This window comes from Sinocyclocheilus anshuiensis, unplaced genomic scaffold (genome assembly GCF_001515605.1).
Source record: "Sinocyclocheilus anshuiensis isolate Anshui unplaced genomic scaffold, SAMN03320099.WGS_v1.1 scaffold4, whole genome shotgun sequence".
Lineage (NCBI taxonomy): Eukaryota > Metazoa > Chordata > Actinopteri > Cypriniformes > Cyprinidae > Sinocyclocheilus > Sinocyclocheilus anshuiensis.
The window spans coordinates 1,443,043-1,464,637 of record NW_015554075.1 but is presented as its reverse complement, the minus strand read 5'-3'; the positions used below and the strand labels follow the sequence as shown (position 1 = coordinate 1,464,637).

The following is a 21,595-nucleotide window of genomic DNA, read 5'->3' as shown; positions in this document are numbered from 1 at the left end:
ATATTCATATAGTCCTAGTAGATTATACTTTTGGTACAAAATATGTTTTGCCTCTCTCCTGTGGTCACAAGGGTTTACTATTTCACATAGATATCGCAAGAGTGTCTCTGTGATGTGGTTGTGTGATTTCTTATTTTTGCCTCATTATTCTGACTTTATTTGCTTTGTTCCAAATGTGGCACTTTCCACAAATAGGGTACAACAAACTTTTTATTTATTAATTCATTCATTACTTTTTCAACAAATGGACAGCAAAGGAAGTCAGGAGGTCAAACAAATTTTTATATTAGCTGTATTATTTTGTATTAATTTTCTACGGGGTTGCAGTTTTTACTGCATAAAGTTGGCATGAAATGATAACACCATATTTTCTAAAGGATCATGTTATAGACTTTTTTTTGTTATCTTGTGATGTTTAATCAAAATGTTATAACTGGATCTTCCAGTGATGATAACCTGTCTTGGACTACTCCAATCATGTAGTCCGCTTAAACTCCGCCTTGCTTTCATCTGCCTCCATTTTTGAGTGCCACGCCCACATCTAAAAATCCCATTAACAACCGATGAATTTAATGTTTATTTCTTTTACGATTTGAATGTAGGCTGTCACGATATGGAAGGAAATATCCGAAAAGCTTTACCATGACTTTAAATCCCTGATTTTGCAAATTTTTTTTTACAAACATCAATGTAAAAATAGAATAAAAATATGCAATTAAAAATAATTATACCTAAGTAATTTTTTTTTTGCTAAAAAGTAGGCTATGTCAGCACGTATGCAGTACAAACAAGATGAAGGTTTGGACTACATTTCTATAAAGATACAAACTTTAAACAATGGATATTCTAAAATAAATGACCAAATAACCGACACCAAAATTTTGTGATCAACATTCCAGAAGCGACGTCTGGATTTGGCGCCACCAATGTGTACGTGCATACGTCATTGTGGAATGTCATCAGACACGCCCATTACTTCCATTTTAGCCATGTGGCTATGACCACAAACGACTGCACAATCGATCCGTTTGTTTATACATTGTAACTAATATTGTGCATGTTCAGACCGCGAGCAAAATGTCCGAGTCCGTGTCCAGGTTTCAAGCTGAGGTGGCGGCCGTTATGGAGGTGTTACTGAAGGTGGCCGTCGTGGAGATAACGAAAGTTTTCGAAGGACGCGCATTGGATTGCCATGGCTGCACGGTCGATAGAGAAGCTCAGATCAAGGAAAATCTAGTGTGTGTCCCTGACATCAGGGCTCATATGGAAAGTGCATTGACTAATCTCTCTGACAAGATGGTTTGTAGCGTCGGTGTGCAAGTAGGAGAGACACTGCTGTCCCACCACCAGGGTATGTTTCTCGGCGTAAACAACAGCCACTTCTCTAGCTGTGCGTGGAGCTGGTTTTTACTTCCACATTTGTTGAATTCAACAGGAGTGGACCGGAAGTTGGGTCTATCGTATGTGGCAAGCCGTTGAATTATATATTCCTTAAAACGAACTAGTGTCTATTTTATGTCACTGGTATTTCGTTCTTTCTTTATTATTATTGTTATTATTATAGTTGCTGGTATAGTTTAATTTTCCTAGTAACTGTTTATTAGATAGAACTTTCATCTTCTTTTGCTATTAGTCTCTATTCCAGTGGTATTTCGTTACAATTTATTAGGCTAGACAACCTAATACCTAGCACTTCATTACTTGTTACTCGTTAGACCAAAATATTAGACCTACTGAACTGATATTTTAAGTAACATTTCTGCATAGTGGTATGCTGAATGTTAGTGCAACCCTGCATTGAAGTGAAGTAAATGCGTATTGGTTTGTTATATAGTGTGTTCATTCAAGCCAAATGTATCTCTTTTCTTTTTTTCTATCTGTATCTATTATTAGTAATATCTATCTATATAAGGACTATATATGATTTGCTGATTCATGTTATACTCTAAACTGAATGACATGAGTAAATTAATTAAACTAAATGAATAGATTAAAGTCACTGTTGGAATAAGTACTCCTGTCAAATAGTTACTTATTGAAACTGAAAATGCATTATTCACTATTGGATTGCTTGAAAATAGCAAGTAACATAAAAATAAATACTGTTTAGTTTTAAGGTTAGAATGGTTTGCCATAATTTTAAAAGTAGTCGCAACAGTCTGTTGACTTGATATTTCAAGGTTAAAGTCCATCTTTGCAGCAGTTTATATTGTGCAGACCATTGCTTAGTTTTCATGCAAAAATAAATTTGTGCATGTGACCTTTCTTAAAACGAGTAATAATTAATCATCATGATATGACTTTTTTATATAATAAAAATGTTTTGGCAAAACAAAGTTTATAAACCTGTTTGTTGTTTTTTTTATTCACTTGTCCATGTAAAGCTGAGCTGATTCTCAGACTCGGGCACCTTTCAAATTCAAAAGTTCAAATGATATTTGAAAGGACAATGTGCTCTTAAAACTCGAAATAATGTGCTTTAAGAACGCCAGCAGCACTGTAATTGACACAGACCAGGTTTCTCATGTTTCTGAATTGTAACATATTGTATTCTTTCCCACCCCCAAACCCCATTCAGATCAGTGCACGTCCACTGAGAGAGACGAGATTTTTCTGCAGGAATCCAAAGGAGAGGAGGGGCTTTCTCCCTCTGAAGCTCTCTGCGAAGAGTCTCCAGAAGCTGTGGATTTGCAATGCATGGTTGACCTTCCATGCACTATCTTCAAAGAAACTGTAGGTGGTGCTGATTTTTTACTTTATCTTATTAGGTTTAAATGAAATGTTCAACTTTGATGAAATAATATTCATTACACATCTTAGATTTCAAACCTGAAATTTAAATTAATTTATCAATATTTTTTACAAAACATTTGCATGTTCACAGTTTTCTGGTGTAATTTATTGGTTATATGACATGCAAGTAAATGGATCAAATATTTGATCTTTTTTGGACTGGACTTTAAAGTTGACTCAAAGCTCTTTTTAGGTGCGAGTCTCAGTCCAAACATTCACACTTGTAATTATTATTACTATTATTATTATTATTGTTACTAATTGTTATTATTATTATTGTAGCTAATTCTAAAAATTAAGACCGGAACATTACTGTTGTAAATGACAAGGGTGCTGTAAAATAAATGTTATTTTATAATAATTAAAATAATTTGTTTTAAACTACAATTTTCAGGACTAATATTTGTCTTAAATTATTCAATTTAAAACATTCTAACCATGAGGTTATTTAATATTTCTCATTCTTTTATTTTGGAAAAATGCTGGTGAAATGCTTTAAACTTTTCACTACAAAAAGGTTGGAAATTACGTTGGCAGTGTGTAAATAAAGTAAACCTAGCACATGTTGCATTTCATGCAGAGCTAGAGTTCACTGCATTTAATTTGAACCGAGACTCTGAAAACACTTGATTACGATTTGCCTGTGCTTTACTCAGAAACAAGCAGCGCGTAAGACCATACAGTTATATAATTAAGTCAAAGACTTTAATTTAAGTTACGTAAAAGCTATATTGTGATTATTGTGCAATCCCATTTATTTATTTTTTGTTTTATATTGAATATAATTTATTAAAAGCTTTTCATAACCTCATGAACCTCCTGCAGTTCCCTCACGAAACCCCATTTGGGAACCATGACATTGAGTAAAAACTGATTAATATAATGTAAATGCAAAAGAAAAATATTGCAATTTGTTGTAGTATGTTAACTTTGTAATTTCTGTTTCTTTTGCCTTACTGACCAAGTCACATGCATTGTATAATGTTTTAGGGGATTGGTGGAGGAGACGGCTTAATTCATGAAGTCCCATGGACAGATGACTTAAAGACACCAGAGATAATTCAGGAAAATGGTATGAGGAAACCAGACATGCTTCATTCATAATCATTTATATTTAAAAGTGTTTTACTGTACTAGGGCTGCACGATTAATCGAATGCGATTGTCATGCGCATTTAGATGGAGCAGAATTTACTACACATAGCCGTAGTTCACTGACAAGTTACGCAAAAAAATTGCAGACGATTTTATTGTGCGATTATGAAATCGAAGAAGTCGTTCGTGATAATGACAGCTGTTTGCATAACTTCTCAGTGAACTACGGCTCTGTGAAGTAAATGCTGCTCCATTGACAATCGCAGCTTCTGTCGAATCGCGATCTCGATTCCATTTCGATTTATCGTGCAGCCCTATACTGTACAAAGCTAACCAACTATACTGAACTACATAAGTTAAATGCATAAATTGTAGTTTTTCTATCCGGAAATAAACCCTTTGATGCTCCTGTAATTTAATGTTTTATTAAAAATTTTTTTTTTTTACAAAAAAATAGTAAAGAATTAATATATTTTTGTGAGACTGAAATTAATTTCACTCCCCTATTTCTTTTTAGGTCTTCAGGGACTTGAGGAATCCTCTTCACACTCTGTAGTCGATCCAGAGTCTCATCCGTTCAGCTCTGTTTTAGGTAGCATTCCCAGTGCAGACCTTTCTACCGACACTATGATCCAGTGGGACCTTGGCCTTATGGAAGTCAGTTCTTTGCCATCTGTTGAAAAGTCACCTCTCACAGAACCTCCGCAGTCCAGCAAAACCCCAGCGGAGGCCACTGAACTCAGCCAGGCATCAGGTAACAGTGCTGAGAATGCCAAGAAGGTGTGTTTCCAGCTAAGCCAAACGCCGTTCGATTGCAAACTGTTACGGCCTTGCTCTGTGCAGCTTGTGAATCTCCTGATGCTGTCAAGTGCACAAAGGCCAAACGGGTCCAACAGAAAATGCTTCTCTACACCCAAAGACCTGCGAACCCATCAGGGTGTCCATACGGGACGTCGGCTGTGCTGCTTTAAAGATTGCGGGAATGGCATTTGGCGCCTGCAGGGTGTTCTCACACACGGACATGCTTATGCCTGCAAGATCTGCGACAAGAAGTTCAAACGCAAGAAGATCCTGAAGCGACATGAGCGATTTCATACAGGCGAAAAGCCGTATTCGTGCAGGAGGTGTAAAAAGACATTTGCCCTGAGGAAAAGCTTGCGAAGACACGAGCGCTTCCACACTGGAGAGAGACCTCACGTCTGCCCGCACTGCAGGAAAGGCTTCCGTCTCAAAAACAATTTGAAGGCTCATCTGCGCTTTCACACAGGTGAAAAGCCCTTCATTTGTAACCTGTGTGCAAAGGGTTTTAGGATCCACAAGAACCTTGAGAAGCACAGGCTCACTCACGCGGCGCCAGTTAGCTTTCGAACTCTTCAATAAATGACAAACGTTGTGTGTGACCTAAACCAAAGGCCACATTTCTACCTCACATCAGAACCACTGTATCCAGGTGGTAAATATAGCACACAATGGCAGTAAGAACGTCAGGGCAACTCATTTTGTGTTCACTTTTTCTCCGTTATGTCATGTTGCAAATGTTTCTGGACAGTTTTCTTCTATTGTAATCTCTGCCCCCGACTGCATCTGTGCTAATACTATACAAACGTTTTATTCTTCATTAGGATCTTGCCCCTAAGTGTAAAGTGTAACACATACAGGGCTTTAGAGGGCGCAGTCATGCAGTCCAATACAAGTATGACTGATTCTTGCTTGATGTAAATACTAAAATCATAGTTCTAGGATGGTTTTAAACTCTTTATTTTTCAACGAATGACTTTATCTTCTGTCATAACACTTTTAACAACCTAAACCTTTTAACTTGCTTGTCTGGACCCATTCAAGTTAATGTGTGGTTGAACACTGGAGACGATTGGATGCTGCAGGATTCACAGGGCTTTATATGTCTTTGTAATCCTTTTTGAAGTGATTTGTACTTTACAGAGATTTTTAAAACTTCACTTTCTTAGCACGCTTTGTTCACTTTAAGCTGATTTAAAAAAAAATGCTGTAACACTACTGCTTGCATTTTTCCATTTTTATATCTTTTAAATGTGCTTTTTAACATTTTAATGTGATATCTTTGTTTGGACCAAGCAAACATTTTCCTTTAAATCTTAAATTGCCGGAGATTTTTTTTTTTGTGTGTTTTTTTAACCAGCTATGCTTTGTCAATCACTTGTTTTTAGTTTGATATAAAAAAAACAAACATGTAGTAACTTAGATTTGTGAGTTTGTAGCCAACAAAATAAATGGTTTCACTATACTTTATTTTTCCTGGATGCTGCAGGATTCACAGGGCTTTATATGTCTTTGTAATCCTTTTTGAAGTGATTTGTACTTTACAGAGATTTTTAAAACTTCACTTTCTTAGCACGCTTTGTTCACTTTAAGCTGATTTAAAAAAAAATGCTGTAACACTACTGCTTGCATTTTTCCATTTTTATATCTTTTAAATGTGCTTTTTAACATTTTAATGTGATATCTTTGTTTGGACCAAGCAAACATTTTCCTTTAAATCTTAAATTGCCGGAGATTTTTTTTTTTGTGTGTTTTTTTTAACCAGCTATGCTTTGTCAATCACTTGTTTTTAGTTTGATATAAAAAAACCAAACATGTAGTAACTTAGATTTGTGAGTTTGTAGCCAACAAAAGAAATGGTTTCACTATACTTTATTTTTCCATTCTCATCCTCGTAGCCATTGACAAACATATAGTTTCTTTTTGAATAAACAATAACCTTGTCTTTGTTTACTGGGCTGATTTTTTACTGGGCTGATGAAAGGAGCAACCATATATAATTTCTTGCTATTGAGTAATACAACTTGACTCAGTAACGAGACCAGTATGGACAGTGATCTCAATTGAGAAATTTTACTGAAGAAAAATTGTTCCAGAAGTGCAATGGAGAAAAAAATGTTGGGATCTTTGATTGATGGATGAAAAAGCATTTGTATTTGTTCCTTCAAAGTAACCTTGCACTTGAACTGATTATCTAGATGAGGGTTCGTGAAGAATATTGATGAAATGCTAATAATTAAATCATCCTTTTATATATATATATATAAAAAATAATAAAATTGATTTAAAATAACCAAAATAAAACACACAAAGGAAATATTTTATTACTTGCATTTTGTTTAATGGTCATGAAACCATTAACCGACATGCGAGAACTATGGCTATGTGAATGTTAAAATATTAAAATATAAACTTGTTAGTTCAAAGGGAAGAAAAAGTTTGTGAATCATATTTAACACAATAAATATGTTTTGTGAACAAAAAAAAGAGAGCACTTTCTTGTTTTTGTTTTTTTTTTCAGATTAAAAAAAACAATTCTACTATATTGGCTTCTATACTATATTTTATCTGAATATATTTTTGAATAGTCACCGGTAGACAAAGACGCCTTTTATAGTGCACTAAAAAACACTTAATTTCAAAGTTGTCGGTTAGCAATGACTTCAGAAACTTAAACCATTTTGGCTGCCTTTTATTAATACTTGAATCATTTCTGTAACACAATCTAAAAAAAAAAAAGTCCGCAAAACCCCATAACTAAGGCAAAAAGATTTGACATGAGAGCACTTCTGAACACTGATCTAAGATACTGTCAGTACAACATGAGAAAATTGCATTAAAAAAAAAAAAATAGAATTCCAGAATGATAGTATTACTTGAGATTCACTAACACTTACATTTTTCATCATAATCAAAACTACTATATTTGAATATAATACAAAGGTTTGGATTTTGTCCCACTTTAACACAAATCACTAGAAACACACATAAAAAAATAAATCACTGGAGCAAAACTGAGTGGAAAAAAAATATGGTCCAAATAAAGTACTACAATCACATAGGTCCTTTTCTGACAATTTCAGTGTGGAAAACAAACAAGCTGGGGAGTGATTTTTCCACTGCTTTTTTTCATGCCTTAGCTATTTACAACAAAAACACTACACCTTCACTCAGAAATCCAGTAAACTTCTGTTGTTCACATAAAAAGACATCCAGGCATGTTAAGGGCCAGAAACAGGAGGATTCTCATTTATTTGACGGTGGCTGAGTTCTGGCCCTTGATTGAACACCAGGCCATGAAAATATCCCTGTTAAGAGAGTAAATAGTGAAATTAGCATGTTAATCTGGCCATACAAAAACCACCTTACAAAAAAAAAAAAAATTTAAACAAGCACATGCACATAAAAAACAAACCTGCAGTGTGTTGCCACACATTCATTGCTGCAATACTCTTTATCCCAGTCTCGACTCTCCACGGCAGGGTTTGTACATCCAGCACGGACACAGAGATTTGTAGGAGGAGCTGAAGAGGAGGCCTCAGGAGCAACACTTACCTCCATCTCCATCTGAAAAAGAAGGGATAAAACATCTCTGAAGAACATAACTCGTGTTTGATCTTTTAATCTTTTCCTTTATGGCTGTTACTAATAAGTTCAATTACAGTAGCTCTTAATAGTAAAAGAATAGTCACCCAAAAATAAAAACTCAGTTGCCTTTGACTTCCATTGTATTTTTGGTTCATACAACAGAAGTTTGTATGAAGTGGGAACTGAAACTCTTCGGTGACCACTTTTCTTCTTTAGAACATAATAGAAGATATTTTAAAGAACAAAGTCATACAGTGCTGATACAGAGGTCATACAGGGGTAACTTCCTCACCAAGTACTATAATGTGAAGCATCGTTGAAGAAACTAACCAACTATGTACTCGGGTCTGTTTCCTGAAACTGTTGTAAAATGGTTGTTTAAACCATGTTGGTTGAACAATATAGGACTGTCATTAACGACATCATGCACAGGTGGTGGAACCACATAAGTTTGCGACGCTATATGCAAATGTTCATTTGAACTATGGTTTCAGGAAACAGAAACCATAGTTGGGTAACGACACTTTCGGAAAAAGCTTTGAAACAACGTATGTCAATTAGGGCTGGGCGATATAGCTAAAAAATGTATCAACGATATGTTTCATATCGTTCGGTATCGATAATTATTGACATTTTTTATAACCTTTTTTAAAACAAAGGGTAAATAGAAAAAAAGTTTACATTTAACTATTTTTAAATTAGCCCATTTATTCAGACAAACAACAAATATTTGTAGTTTTAACAGTGAAACTTAATTTAGTTTAAAACAAATTAAATATCACATATGTTTTATATGCAGATTAAATAGGTCTCAAGGTATCTTTTAGCTTGTCTCCCGAGGCCACAGGAGGGCGCAATGAGCAAAATAACTGCACTCTCTGCTACCTGCGATGTCACTTGCAATCGACACAAATCATGCGTGTTGCCAATGGAGACAAGACACTGTGGTGGTGATTTAATGATTAAAACTAATTTAGTACCGTAACCTACAGGGTCCTGCAAGAAAAAGACAAGACCCGCAAATCCGTGGCCACAGAACAGCAGAATATGAACGCAATGCGCAAAGTCTCTCGCTAAGCGTTTTCCTCCTGTAGAAAAACATAAACACTTAACATGGCTTAATGTATTAAGATACATTAAGTGCAATTAAAAGATCAAATTCGATATATAGTTATTATTTAATGTACTACAAGGCAAACAGATGGCTATGAACACAATGCGCAAACTTTCACTTGTCCTCCCATACAGCAAAACACTTAATGTTGTATAATAACGGATGTATCGTTATTATACAACCTAACTATATCGAAAAATTTGTATATCGTTATCGAAGAAGGTGTACCGTCGATAAATATCGATACCGTTTTATCGCCCAGGCCTAATGACAATTTTCATTTTTAGGTGGACTATCCCTTTAATTAAGGGAAAAACGAACCTCTTCGGGTTCCTCCGTCACAGCCTCATCCGTCCCAGTGACCAACTCCTCTCTGGGCTCTTCAACCTCAACAGGGGCGGGATGTGCTGAGGCTGAGATGGTGGTTGAGGCAATAACAGGATTAGCACTTGTAGCTGTAGTAACAATAATCGGTGTGGAGAGGTCGGAGAGTAAAGAAGCAGGGACAATCTTTATCTGAAGAGGTGGAGGTGGTGTAGCCGTGACAGCCACGGAGCCTCCTGCCCCTCCACGGGGCTTGGCCTGAAGCGGAGGCGGGGCTTGTGTTTGTACCATCTGCTGCAGACGTGGTGGTGGTGGGGTGCCCTGCATCTGCTGCAGCGGTGGAGGCTGTCGTCCAGCAGCAGCCGGCTGCACGGCTCGCAATCCGGCCGGAATCACCGTCACCATGGACGTGGGGATCTGGTGGATCTGAGAACCTCCCAGCATCTGTTTGGAGATGATGATTTTTGTGACAGTGGGGGTCGGGGGCTGGCTGATGGCCAGGGGTAGAGAGCCCGTGCGGGAACGGGTGGTGACTTGAGGCCCGTCGAGGATGATATTGGAGGCGCAGATGTTGGTGATGGTGTTCTGCTCAGGGATGGGCGTCAGCCGTGGACGGGCAGGGGCAGCAGGAGCAGAAGTGACGGGTGCGGGACAGGGGACAGAGGGAGGAGTAGAAGGAGCGCTATCCTCCACCTCAGTAGATGACTGATGAGAAACAAAGAAAAGAAAGAAATAAATAAGACTGGAAATCAAAAACCCACAGAGGACGAACCAGTAACAATTCACTCACTTTTGAGAGTTGATTTGCTCTGTAGGCTGCTAACGCTTTCAGATACTCTTTCTTGGCTGCATCCGTTTTCCTTTTGTAAACCTGAAATGTTCATTAAAAACTCAAAATTACTCAAAAAATGGGAATCATACAGTTCCAAATACAAACAACAAATATTTGGAAAAAGACTATGCAATTCCATTGCCAACTTCTAAAATAAGGTTTTTTCTTGCACATGGTGTGTTTACACAGAATTTTTTTATGACTTTGCAGTCTTATTAGACTTAACTGCATTTCAATAATTGGCCTGAAGTATAAATTAGCCAATGGTGTCAGTTTGGGGCAGGAGAATCAGTTTGTCTGACCAATAGATGACAGTGTAAGATTTATTTGAATTAGACAACTTTTGTAACATTATAAATGTAGTTAATGCCATTTTTAATTAATATAATGCATCCTTGATAAAAAAAAAAAAATCCTTGACAGAAACAATTTCTTAACACACACAAAAAAATACTGGCCCCACTTGAGTGGTAGTGTATATTTTAAATGGATTGCATTTTTTGCCATTGAAAAACTATACTCCACCTGTTTTTGCTCCTCTCCAAGGCTGTCCCACATGGACGCCACTATCTTTGACACCTCACCGAATGTGGCATTGGGGTTCTGGCCTTTAATGGCTGCCTGGGTGTCTCTGAAGAACAGAGCATAGGCTGAGACTGGCTTCTGTGGTTCATTAGGATCTTTCTTCTTTTTTCCTTTTTTGCCTCCGTGTGTTGCTCCTGTGTCCGCTGCAGTCAGAGGCACCATGGCCGGCTTACCACCCACCCTCCTCACCACAGCTGGAGGAGCAGAGGAGAGCTGGGCGGAACCCGTCAAGCTGGGGATGTGCGAAACGATCGCCGGAGAGACTGAGGATGGGTCCACCAGCATAGTTTTCTAAAACACAAATGAGGAGAGATTACAAGATGGAACAAAGAGAGAAAATGTGCCACCAATCAAGCCCATAACTGAAAGACTCACTTGTCTGAAATCCTCCATGTCTTCATCCTGCAATGAGCCAGCAGGGGATGGTGTGGTTGACAGCAGTTGGTCAGGAGACTTTGACACACTGCCTCCACCACCAAGGCTGAGCCCTAACTGAGCACTTAGATCTGAATGGTCTATGGTGGTGAGCTGGCTGTGTCCTAAGAGACTGTGGTTCATGTCGTTTATTGGAACGTCAATAGTCATGGAAGAGGAACTGTTGAAATGGGAGCCAACTGAATGCCCAAGATCCTTAAAAAAAAAGGAAAAGTCTACACTTTACTCCAAATCGGCAGCAATTAAAATGCCCATACTTACACCCTAGAAGCATGAACATAAATTATCACTGATAGAAAAAGAGAAGCTTACCACACACAGAGTTGAGCTCAGTAGTGCACTTCCCCCCCGCTGGTTAATCACACCCATACTCAGGTGCTCTATGCCCTGAGATGATGGACTCATGAAAGCAGAAGCAAAAGAGGGATCATTCCCCCCTACCACAGGATTACTGGCAAGACTATTTCCAACTCCAGAAGCACTCGAGGTCTCAGCCTGTTCAGCCAGCTCTCCGAAATGGGCTTCCACATCTTCAATGGTGAGCGCAGAATCTGGATCCAAGGAGATCGGTGGGATTTCAAACTCTTCATCACCCAGACAGGGTGTATGGAATGTTTTCTACAATCAAAATAAATAAATGAATAAAGTTAATATAAAATAGTGTATAATTTCAAAACAATACATAGATAAATATAAAAATGTATTACATCAATATTATTTTTTGAAATGTCATTGTATATACAGAGTTATATATATAGAGAGTTCAGAATACAGAACTCAGAATTCTAGAATTTAGAATATAGAACAGTTACTTGAGGTTTGTGTAGCACTACCTCAGATGACCAATGATGACCAGGTCCACTGATGGTCAGGTATGAATCATTGCCACCTGCGAACTATAAAAGCATAGGTTAAAATTAGTATTATTAACTGCATGCACACGGATAGATCAAAGCTACACTAAATGACTGCAATAATAAACAATGTATAGTTCATTAAACTGAAGATATTTTACTACACAAAGGTGCCAGATTTACCTTGTTCACTGGATCATATCCATTGTAAGACGAGTTATCCATGAACTCGGGATCAACATGTTGACCAGTCCCGTCTGAGAGATCCGAGTAAAAATTCAAATCCATGAGGATAATACGAAGATCTCCTGATATCAGAGGAGCGGCTGAGCTTGTAACAATCCAAGAGCAACAAATAACAAAAAATCAACAGGCCAAGTCATCTAAGAAAAAAAAAATGCGATTCACCAAAAGAAAAGAACCAAGAAAGGCAGCACCATGTTCTCGGTATTGTCCAGAATATGGTATGTGTTGCTCGATTGAATAATGCCAATAAACCTCATCAGGCGATCCAACACGCAGCGCAAGTATAACTAGATTTGTTTTTATAGGTATATATAAAAACGTTATAAGAGTTTTAAGTTAGATAAACGCTTACCACTTCAGCCAGCCAACAGCAGCTAACGTTAACTGGCTAAATGGTGCTAGTACACAGATGTGTTGCTGTTAATCCCAACATGAGGTTTCATTCATATCACAGGCCTCGCGGAGAAAGACTTCTGGTATTTCCTATATGTAATACCCAGCGTCTTATTAAATAGCACTATAAACTATATATTCTTAATACATATTCAAATTTAATGAACAAAGTTTGCTTTAGAGTTGCACTAGCAGACAGTTGCTGCAATTGCTAAAAATGGACCGATTCGATCGCTACTCTGCTACGTTTGTCTGTTTGCATTCACAAGTCCGATTAATCGCACTCCGATCAGACCAAAAAGGAAATACTTTTTTTGCTGAAAATATTTAATGTAGCTCAAACGTTGTTTATAACTGGTAAAACACCATAAATGTATTATTTTTCTTCATTATGTATTTACAATTCAATAGCCACCACAAATTATTTTCTACGCTGCTGCTACAATGTCACATGGCAGCCGTTACTTTTATCAGCCATGGTAAAGGTGCACCAATCACGGTCGTTTATGATTACTGGAGAAGGAATCTTATTTAATAATTTTTTAAAGATTGAAGCAGTGTTGTTCCATTTTTAGATAAAGAGCCAATACTCGTAAATGTTTACAATAAGACAAAAATTGTCCTGTGATTTGAATGCATCTCTAAGGGTGCTTTCACACTAGCACTTTTGGTGCCGGGTTCGATTGACGTCAGAGTTCGGTTCGTTTGGATGATGTGAACGCTGTCTTCCGTACCCGAGTCCGCTTGAAAAGGGTGGTCTGGGGTACAGTTCGCTGCTGATGTGAACGCAATCGTACCAAATCGCGGAAGTGAACCGCTATTAATGACGTATTATTTGATTAATATGTGTGTTTGTGTGTGTGTTTCACTCACTTTCCTGCCAGCGGGGGCAGGGGGAGGGGGGAGCAATCGAACTCGGGTTCGGACCAGGCGAGCGAACCAAGCCTATTACTAATGTGCATTACAATCCATTTTTGTCCCCTTCATACTTCCTATTGGTTAAAATTACACTCAAACCTTTTAAATATTGACATCATTACAGTTTCTTTTACTTTTTGAAGTAAATATAGGGCTCAGTCACTCCTGAGACGTGGGACAAAAAAATAAAATGTCTACTACATGAACTCCATTGGTTTTGTGAAAGAAATGCCAAATTTGTCAAGATGTCACCACCATAAGAGTTGGTGTTCTAATGATATATCAAAATACTTAAATGTGACTCTTGAATAAAAGCTTTATAAACAATAACATACTCACTGTTTGTTTTAATACAGTAATTGACTGATTCAATGTATTTGATAGTTAAAATGACTACAAATTCAGGTTTTCGTCACCACCGTCAGATGCGTCAACTCCGTCAGTTCTGTCACCTCCGTCAGTTGAATATTTTGATATTTGATTATGATATTTTATATTTGTTGTGGAATTGTTGGTCACATGTGAAAGTGTAATTTGTCTGCTAACACGAGAATGTGTTTTGAAATGTTAAAAACATCTTGAATGCTGTTAAAGATAAAGTTGAAATTATGTTACACAGTCCAAGGTAAAAAAGCACATTTTGTTAAAAAAGAAAAGTTGGGAGGTTGTATCAAAGCATAGCTCAGTAGCTTAATACATATAAGATACATAAATGTAGTTTCATTTGTCTGAGTACAAGGTTTTATTTTTTTAATTTTGCACCGTTTTGTCCCACTTCTCAAGAATGACTGGGCGATATGATATTAATACTCCTTTGAGCTTTCCGTTTTTGCCATGTCCCTAGGTACTATGCATTATTCTTCTCTAAAAAATGCTTTAAAAGCAGCATTTTTTTCTTGTGAAGGTTTAATAACGTTTTTAAATGAATTTCTAGTCTCTTCGATGTTCTAATTTTCACTTGTTATTCTGTCTTGTGCAATATCCCACCGGATGTAACATTTTTGATGGGTAAAGCAACAGTAAACATGGTTTATAATATTTAGTGTGTCCCTTTAAAAAGCCATTCTGATAGATAAAATTGTAAATTGTTATTTGAGAAGTTTGCAAAATGTCTAACCAGTCCCTCAGTGGTTTATATCTTTTATAGAAATACTTTTTGAAAAATTGCAAGCATTCACTTCCAGATACAGAGCTCAAAAGGCACCACACAACAGCAACCAATTTGTCTCATACTAAATACTGATTGTTAACTCTGACGGATAACCATGCCAAAATAGTCAAACGTGACTTACCTCCAGCACTGTAGGGGTCAAGAAGTATTAACCCTGCTGCACATACTGAATGTCTGGGATTTTTTTTTATTCTCTATTGGGTCTTGCAATGCCTTGGTCAACCTTATTCTAAATTTGTGATTTAATGTCTTATGCATGTGTAAACTAAATTCATCAAAACACAATAATTGAAGACTATATTTTATGATGCCTCATCCAAGTATGAAATATGAAAGAGAAAATTAACTTGCTCTTCTACTCAGCATGTATTTCAAGAAGTCAATAAAAATGGCCATGAGTAGTCATTATTCAAATAAATACCAACACTTGATGAAAAGAATTCAACAGACATCAGTTTGCACTGTAGACTGCTATTCATATTTATATCACAGAGACAGTTGGAGTCAGTTATTGAAACGGGAATAAACGCATAATTTTTTGCATCATTGCAGGCATAGACCAACTCTACTTTCCCCCCCCCCCCAAATACACACAAAAAAATGATATACATCCAACAAAAACTCCATGTTCTTCACCAGACCGAGGCACCACGATGGCTCAGCTCAGTGCATGACTATGGATCCTCCAGCACACTGTTAAACAGTTCAGCCAGAGGGAGTGAGACAAACAGCTCCTTCCTTTCCCAGCCAATAAAGGATGAAAGGGGCTTACTGTGGGTATGCGAGACATGAAATTGATATATTTCATCCATCTGGAATTAAGATTTTGCACAATGTGCTGAATGAGGTGTAAAGAAAAAAAAAAGCGCCCATATCTTTCCTACACAAAACAGTCAAGTACAAATCCAACCCAAGAAAAAAACAAATCTGTTACTCCATATTTTAAGCAATAACATCAATAATAATTATAAAAATAATGAAGGCAGAATATAATAAAATAAAAGACTGTCATGATCTCGGCTTACTACATCTAACATGAGATTTGGTCAATCCTCGGAGCTTGAGGAAGAGTCTGAATTCTTCGGTGCCATGATGACATCATCCAAAATGGCCTCTCTGTCTGAGCTATCATAGCCACCTTGTGACAAACTGTCGCCTCCGTCCATATCAAGAGCGCTCGGCTCCATCTTCACATCGTAGGCTGGAGTAAGGAAGTGGTGAGATGACGTGAGGTGACTGCCGTCCTCCAGGTCCTCGTCGTCCATCATGTATGCGCCGTCAGAAACTAACGTCTCGCCTTCGCCGCCTCCAAGGAGAGGGTCATCAGTCTGGATGGAAGGGGTGGAGAGGTAATGTCGACTCTTTTTGGGGATTGAAGCGTGGGGACTCAGCAGTCTGTGGAATAAACTCTCAGGCAAGAAGCCCTGAGATTGAAGAGAAGGATCAGATTAAATTCCAGAAAAATAACCACTGACTGCGATTGACCTAAAATACACTATACAACCAGGGTAGATGAAGATGATAACCATAAACACACTGAGTTAATATGTGACCCTGGACCACAAAACCAGTCTTAAGAAATTGGGTTATACACCATCTGAAAGCTGAATAAATAAGCTTTCCGTTGATGTATGTTTTGTTAGGATAGGACAATATTTGGCCGAGATACAACTATTTGAAAATCTGGAATCTGAGGGTAATATTGTGATATCTGGAATATTGAGAAAATCGCCTTTAAAAGTTGTCCGAATGAAGTCCTTAGCAATGAATATTACTAATCAAAAATGAAGTTGATATATTTATGGTAGGAAATTTGCAAAATATCTTCATGGAACATTAATATCCTAATGATTTTTGGCATAAAAGAAAAATCGATAATTTTGACCCATACAATGTATTTTTGGCTATTGCTACAAATATACCCCAGCGGCTTAAGACTGGTTTTGTGGTCCAGGGTCACATATAGGAGACACTAACCGAATTGCGAACAGTCTCAGACCATTCTGGTGCTACAACGTGGTCAGGATTCTCCTCCAGGTGCTCTCTCAGGTCCTGTAGTAAAGGCCCGTATATTCCACCAAACTAAAGAAAGTATAAAACGGAGTGTAAGACCAACTGCACTCAACTTAAAAATATATCAAGAACAGTAACAGTCCCATGTACAACAGTGTAAACTGTTGTTTCATGGAAATGGCATACACTACCATTAAAAAGTTTGGTCAGTAAGATTTCAAAGAAGTCTCTAATGCTCAGCAAATCATTATTTGATTAAAAAAAAAACAAAAAAAAAAACAGTACTTTTCAGCAGCCATTATTCCAGTCTTCAGTGTCACATGAGCCTTCAGAAATCATTCTAATATGCTGACTTGGTGCTCAAGAAAAAGTTCTTATTACCAATGTTAAAAAACAGTTGTTCTGGTTACTTTTTGTAGTCTAAAAGGGAAAAGGTGATAATTATGGCAGAACTGTCAAATGTATTCCCTCACCTTCTTGCCTGTCCTTATGTCTATGACCTTCACTCTCTCACTGCCAGTAAGTGCTGCTCCTTTCTCTACCCTCTTCCTCCTCCTCTTCCTTTTGGTCTGGTTCACCAGTAACTGCAACAAAGAGAAACATTTTTAGATGTGTCAGTCCAAGAAGAACTCAGAAAAGAGAGTTCAACATGAGTTTTGCACTTACTTCTAACATGTCTCCCTCCACTTCATAATCTGGGTTTTCTTTGAGCCAGTTAGGAAGGTCCCTTCTGCGGGGAGCATGGAGAACCCCTTCGGCATCTACCAGCTAAATGTAAAAAAAAAAAAAACATTATATAGCTGGAAATACTTATAATGTACCAATGTAAACTGAAAGGTTTACAAATGCAAGACTGCATTTCTGTACCTCGTGGTCCTTTCTCTTTTTGCGTGCACTCCCTTCACCGTTTGGCATGAGAGCCTGCTTAGAAAATGTCAACTTCAGCCCCTCCTCCTAAACAAAGTGAAACAAATGCAAAAATGAAACAAAGCAGACATTTAAGAGACAGTAGAGGTTCATAAATGTCTGAATACCACCTCACCTTTAGGAGTTTTACTGTGAACTCTGATTCCTGGCCTTCAAGAGCTTCTGCAGACAGGGCACTGTTGCTTTTGCGTGCCACTCGGGGATAACCTAGGCCATCTCCGAGGTCATGCTCTTCAGATGTAGTATTGAGCTGTATGTCAGAGACGTAGCGTCGACCTGACGGCCAGTGCCCCTTTAGAACCAGCGAGCAGAGGTTGTCTATTCGGTTTATCAACACACGGTCTTTGGGCCAATCAACTCTCAGAGGGTCACTGAGGGACTCGGGTGGGGCGCCTTCTTGAGATGGTGTGAGGGAGAGGATGCTGTTTTCTTCATCGCCATCGCACATCTTAAGAGCTGCTGCTAAGAGATCAGAATCATTCTAGTAACAAATCACGTTCAAATCAACCCAAATTAACCATTATTAAAAACATAATGCTCAGTGAAGATCAGAATGATTAAGAAAATAGCTCATTCATTTTTATGTTCTATGGAAGACAGTCATACAGGTTTGACATTTTGAAAATTTAGATTTTTAGGTAAACTCATCCTTAAACTCAAGTAACAGAAACAATGCGAGTTAGTAAGTTAATTTCTGTGAATTAGTTCAAACTCAGTGAATCGTGTAATGAAATGGATTAAAAAATCTGATTCAGCAAATTTAGTCACTCAAATGTCAAAGTTCCTACGTGGTCGGCGCCAATAGCCTTGTGGGCAGCGCATGGCAGTTGCGCTTCGGGTGTCCCGAGATCGAATCCCGCCTCGTGGACCTTTCCCGTTCCCACCCCCCCATCTCTCTCTCCCACTCACTTCCTGTCATATCTATACTGTCCTGTCATAGCAAAATGCAAAAACGGCAAAAAAAAAAAAAAAATTCCCAACGTGGCAGTTTCAATGCATTCAAATACTTTAGTTAAAAATGCAATATCGAAAAATATTTTGGTAAGATTATTTATACAGAAATTGTGCTATTTTTCTGAAGGATGGTTTGAAACAATTTATTTGAAAGAGAAAACATTCGTAACATTATAAAAGTCTTTGTAACTTTTGATCAATTGAATGTATCCTTGCTGAATAAAATAAATTAAAATATTACTGTTTATTACGGTTTTATTTTGGTATAAATGAACAGAAATGAAAAATGGACAATTCTTTCTGGTGTTTATATAATGAAAGAATTTCCACAAAAATGCCTTGATTTATCTACATTTTTTACTGTATTTTACCCTAAACATTTTGGGTTTGACTGGCAAAAACTTAAATGAGTTGCATACTGAACATCATGAGGCTAAAACAATAAGAAATAATATTTTAAGCTGTAGTTTGCCATAAATAATTTAAATGCAACAGTGCCTCCTCACCTTGTTCTCTCTCGGCATCACTGTCTCCGCTATCATCTGAGCTGCCAGAATGACGGGAGGAGGAAGACGAGCCAGAGTCTGAATCTGAATCAGAGTCCGAAGGCCCTTCACCTCTCTCTCTTCCTCCTTTTCTCTCACTGGGCCCATTGTTTTTGCTCTTCTTCCAGCTCCATCCAGCCTGAACTCCAACTTTCCCCTCAGAATGGGTGAGGAGCAAGGCTGGAGAGTCTGACGGACAGAGGGCCTCCACCCCCAGCAGCCGAGACTCATCATCTAGGCTCTCCTCTTTGATACTGGTCGGATCCTGTGACTGACTTAACGTGTGAATCTGCAAAGCGGCTTGGGCTTGCTGGTTCTGGAGGTAGTCGAGGCGGGCCTGAATGAATGAGTACTGTGGGTCAGAGAAGATTGAGAGTTCAGTGCGGCTGACGCCATGTCTATCGGCAGCTAAGAGCAGCTCGTGGTCGTGCTGTGGGATGCTCCACCAGTTGGGAAGGTCAGAGGAGAGTGGTGCCAGACTGAGGCGTTCCTCCAATGAGGGGTGGGGAAGAACGCGCTCACGTAGCCGGCACAGCAAGCTGACCCTGTAGAGCGTGCGCGAGGCTCGTTCTTCTGTGATGGGGGCCAGAGACTGGGACAAATCTTGAGATTCTAATAGAGGAAGAAGGGATAACATTAGACAACGTGTTATATAAAGTTATAGTGGGGAAAATATTTATTTGACCCCCTGCTGATTTTGTAAGTTTGCCCACTTACAAAGAAATGAAGGGTCTGTAATTTTTATGGTAAGTTTATTTTAACATATAGAGACAGAATATCAACCAAAAAAAATCCAGGAAAAACATTATATAAAGGTTAGAAATTGATTTGCATTACAGTGAGTGAAAAGTATTTGATCCCCTACCAATCAGCAAGAATTCTGGCTCCCACAGACTGGTTATGTGCCCATGTGGAACACAGATTAGTCCTGCCACTTTAAGAAGTTACTCCTAATGTCAGCTCGTTAGGTGTATAAGACACCTGTCCACTAGAGGTCTACACAGAGGACCCGAGACCGAGGACCCGGGATCCGTATGGGTTCGGGGCTATATTTTAAATGGTCAGCCGGGTCCGGGTCGGGTCCCAATCTATTACTTCGGGTCCCGGGTCTGTTTAACTTGTGTGTAATACCCGAGTCGATCGGACTCGGAGAACACCCGGCCATTATCAGAGTCAGTCAGTGCTGTGCGTGTGTTGTTTTGTAACTTTCAACTTGTAAAATTAGGATGAGAAAAGTGTGAGTCGGTAATTTGAAATAAGGTGAAAAAAACAAAAAAATAAATACGAGCGACGTCATCAGAAGCAGGGTGGGCGGAGTTAATGCACACGCACGGTGATAATGGATACCTTCATGAGTGATGTGAGAGCACAGAGATGATAGCAAATAAGTAAAGCTAACGTCAGCAGCCATGGCACTGGACGAGCAATCGTTATTATAATCCAAATGGGCAAAGAGTCTAAATTATTATGCAAGTTGACTCGAGATACAAAAAATGTAAAACTGCGAAGTCGCATTTGTCATCCGTCACCGTGACAGCAAGTGTACTTTTGAAACTGGAATAATGAGTGGATTACGCATTTCAATTGGCAAGAGAGGAATAACACGGATGGAACTTTCTTGTCAAGGAGGATTGTGTGCATCACAGTCAGGTACAAGGGAGAAGGCATGCCTCATGGGGTAAGGATGATCATGAGAAAGGTGAGGGATCAGCCCCGAACTACACAGGAGGATCTTGTTAATGATCTTAAGGCAATTGGAACCACAGTCACCAAGCAAAACATTGGTAACACACTACGCCGCAATGGACTGAAATCCTGTAGCGCCTGCAAGTCCCCCTGCTCAAGAAGGCACATGTACAGGCCCATTTAAAGTTTGCCAAAGAACATCTAAATGATTCAGAGAAGGCTTGGGAGAAAGTGCTGTGGTCAGATGAGACCGAAATTTAGCTCTTTGGCATTAACTCGACTCGCCGTGTTTGGAGGGAGAGAAATGCTGACTGTGACCCCACGA

At 38.4% G+C, this 21,595-nt stretch overlaps 3 protein-coding genes across 7 annotated transcripts in view; 1 reads left to right on the top strand and 2 right to left on the bottom strand.

The window, feature by feature from the left end:
• Positions 1–965: 965 nt before the first annotated feature.
• LOC107668953 (zinc finger protein 551-like) lies at positions 966–5,908 on the top strand. The gene is made up of 4 exons (XM_016461024.1): positions 966–1,351; positions 2,579–2,733; positions 3,784–3,865; positions 4,405–5,908. Exons 1-4 carry the CDS (start codon positions 1,078–1,080, stop codon positions 5,265–5,267), a joined length of 1,374 nt encoding a protein of 457 aa, XP_016316510.1. The 5' UTR covers positions 966–1,077; the 3' UTR covers positions 5,268–5,908.
• Positions 5,909–7,362: 1,454 nt separating this feature from the next.
• Positions 7,363–13,324, bottom strand: LOC107668952 (TOX high mobility group box family member 4-A-like). 3 transcript variants are annotated; one of them, XM_016461021.1, is made up of 10 exons: positions 13,016–13,324; positions 12,601–12,800; positions 12,376–12,459; positions 11,876–12,181; positions 11,504–11,758; positions 11,069–11,419; positions 10,502–10,582; positions 9,709–10,416; positions 8,101–8,252; positions 7,363–7,993 (listed from the first exon to the last, which is right to left on the bottom strand). In XM_016461021.1, exons 2-10 carry the CDS (start codon positions 12,703–12,705, stop codon positions 7,936–7,938), a joined length of 2,100 nt encoding a protein of 699 aa, XP_016316507.1. In that variant the 5' UTR covers positions 12,706–12,800; positions 13,016–13,324; the 3' UTR covers positions 7,363–7,935. The 3 variants fall into 3 exon arrangements, with proteins under 3 accessions (XP_016316507.1, XP_016316508.1, XP_016316509.1); XM_016461022.1 differs by having other exon boundaries at positions 12,601–12,725; XM_016461023.1 differs by having other exon boundaries at positions 12,397–12,459; positions 12,601–13,323.
• Positions 13,325–15,720: 2,396 nt separating this feature from the next.
• LOC107668951 (chromodomain-helicase-DNA-binding protein 8) overlaps positions 15,721–21,595 on the bottom strand; it is a 24,191-nt gene continuing 18,316 nt past the window's right edge. For 2 of the 3 annotated variants that reach the window (XM_016461017.1, XM_016461018.1), the window contains 7 exons: positions 19,546–20,196; positions 18,201–18,547; positions 18,026–18,112; positions 17,825–17,926; positions 17,632–17,742; positions 17,123–17,227; positions 15,721–16,569 (listed from right to left, as the gene is read on the bottom strand). In XM_016461017.1, coding sequence (XP_016316503.1) covers positions 16,192–16,569; positions 17,123–17,227; positions 17,632–17,742; positions 17,825–17,926; positions 18,026–18,112; positions 18,201–18,547; positions 19,546–20,196 — 1,781 coding nt within the window. In that variant the 3' untranslated portion in view covers positions 15,721–16,191. The remainder of the gene's footprint in view (positions 16,570–17,122; positions 17,228–17,631; positions 17,743–17,824; positions 17,927–18,025; positions 18,113–18,200; positions 18,548–19,545; positions 20,197–21,595) is intronic. The other variant, XM_016461019.1, reaches the window with a different exon arrangement.

Coding starts and splice junctions, on each gene's coding strand:
- LOC107668953 (XM_016461024.1), top strand. CDS start 1,078: ATGTCCGAGTCCGTGTCCAGGTTTCAAGCTGAGGTGGCGGCCGTTATG. Junction 2,734..3,783: donor GCACTATCTTCAAAGAAACT/GTAGGTGGTGCT, acceptor ATAATGTTTTAG/GGGATTGGTGGAGGAGACGG. Junction 3,866..4,404: donor AGAGATAATTCAGGAAAATG/GTATGAGGAAAC, acceptor ATTTCTTTTTAG/GTCTTCAGGGACTTGAGGAA.
- LOC107668952 (XM_016461021.1), bottom strand. CDS start 12,705: ATGGATTTGAATTTTTACTCGGATCTCTCAGACGGGACTGGTCAACAT. Junction 10,583..11,068: donor TTGGAGAGGAGCAAAAACAG/GTGGAGTATAGT, acceptor TGAACATTTCAG/GTTTACAAAAGGAAAACGGA. Junction 10,417..10,501: donor GAGCAAATCAACTCTCAAAA/GTGAGTGAATTG, acceptor GTTTCTCATCAG/TCATCTACTGAGGTGGAGGA.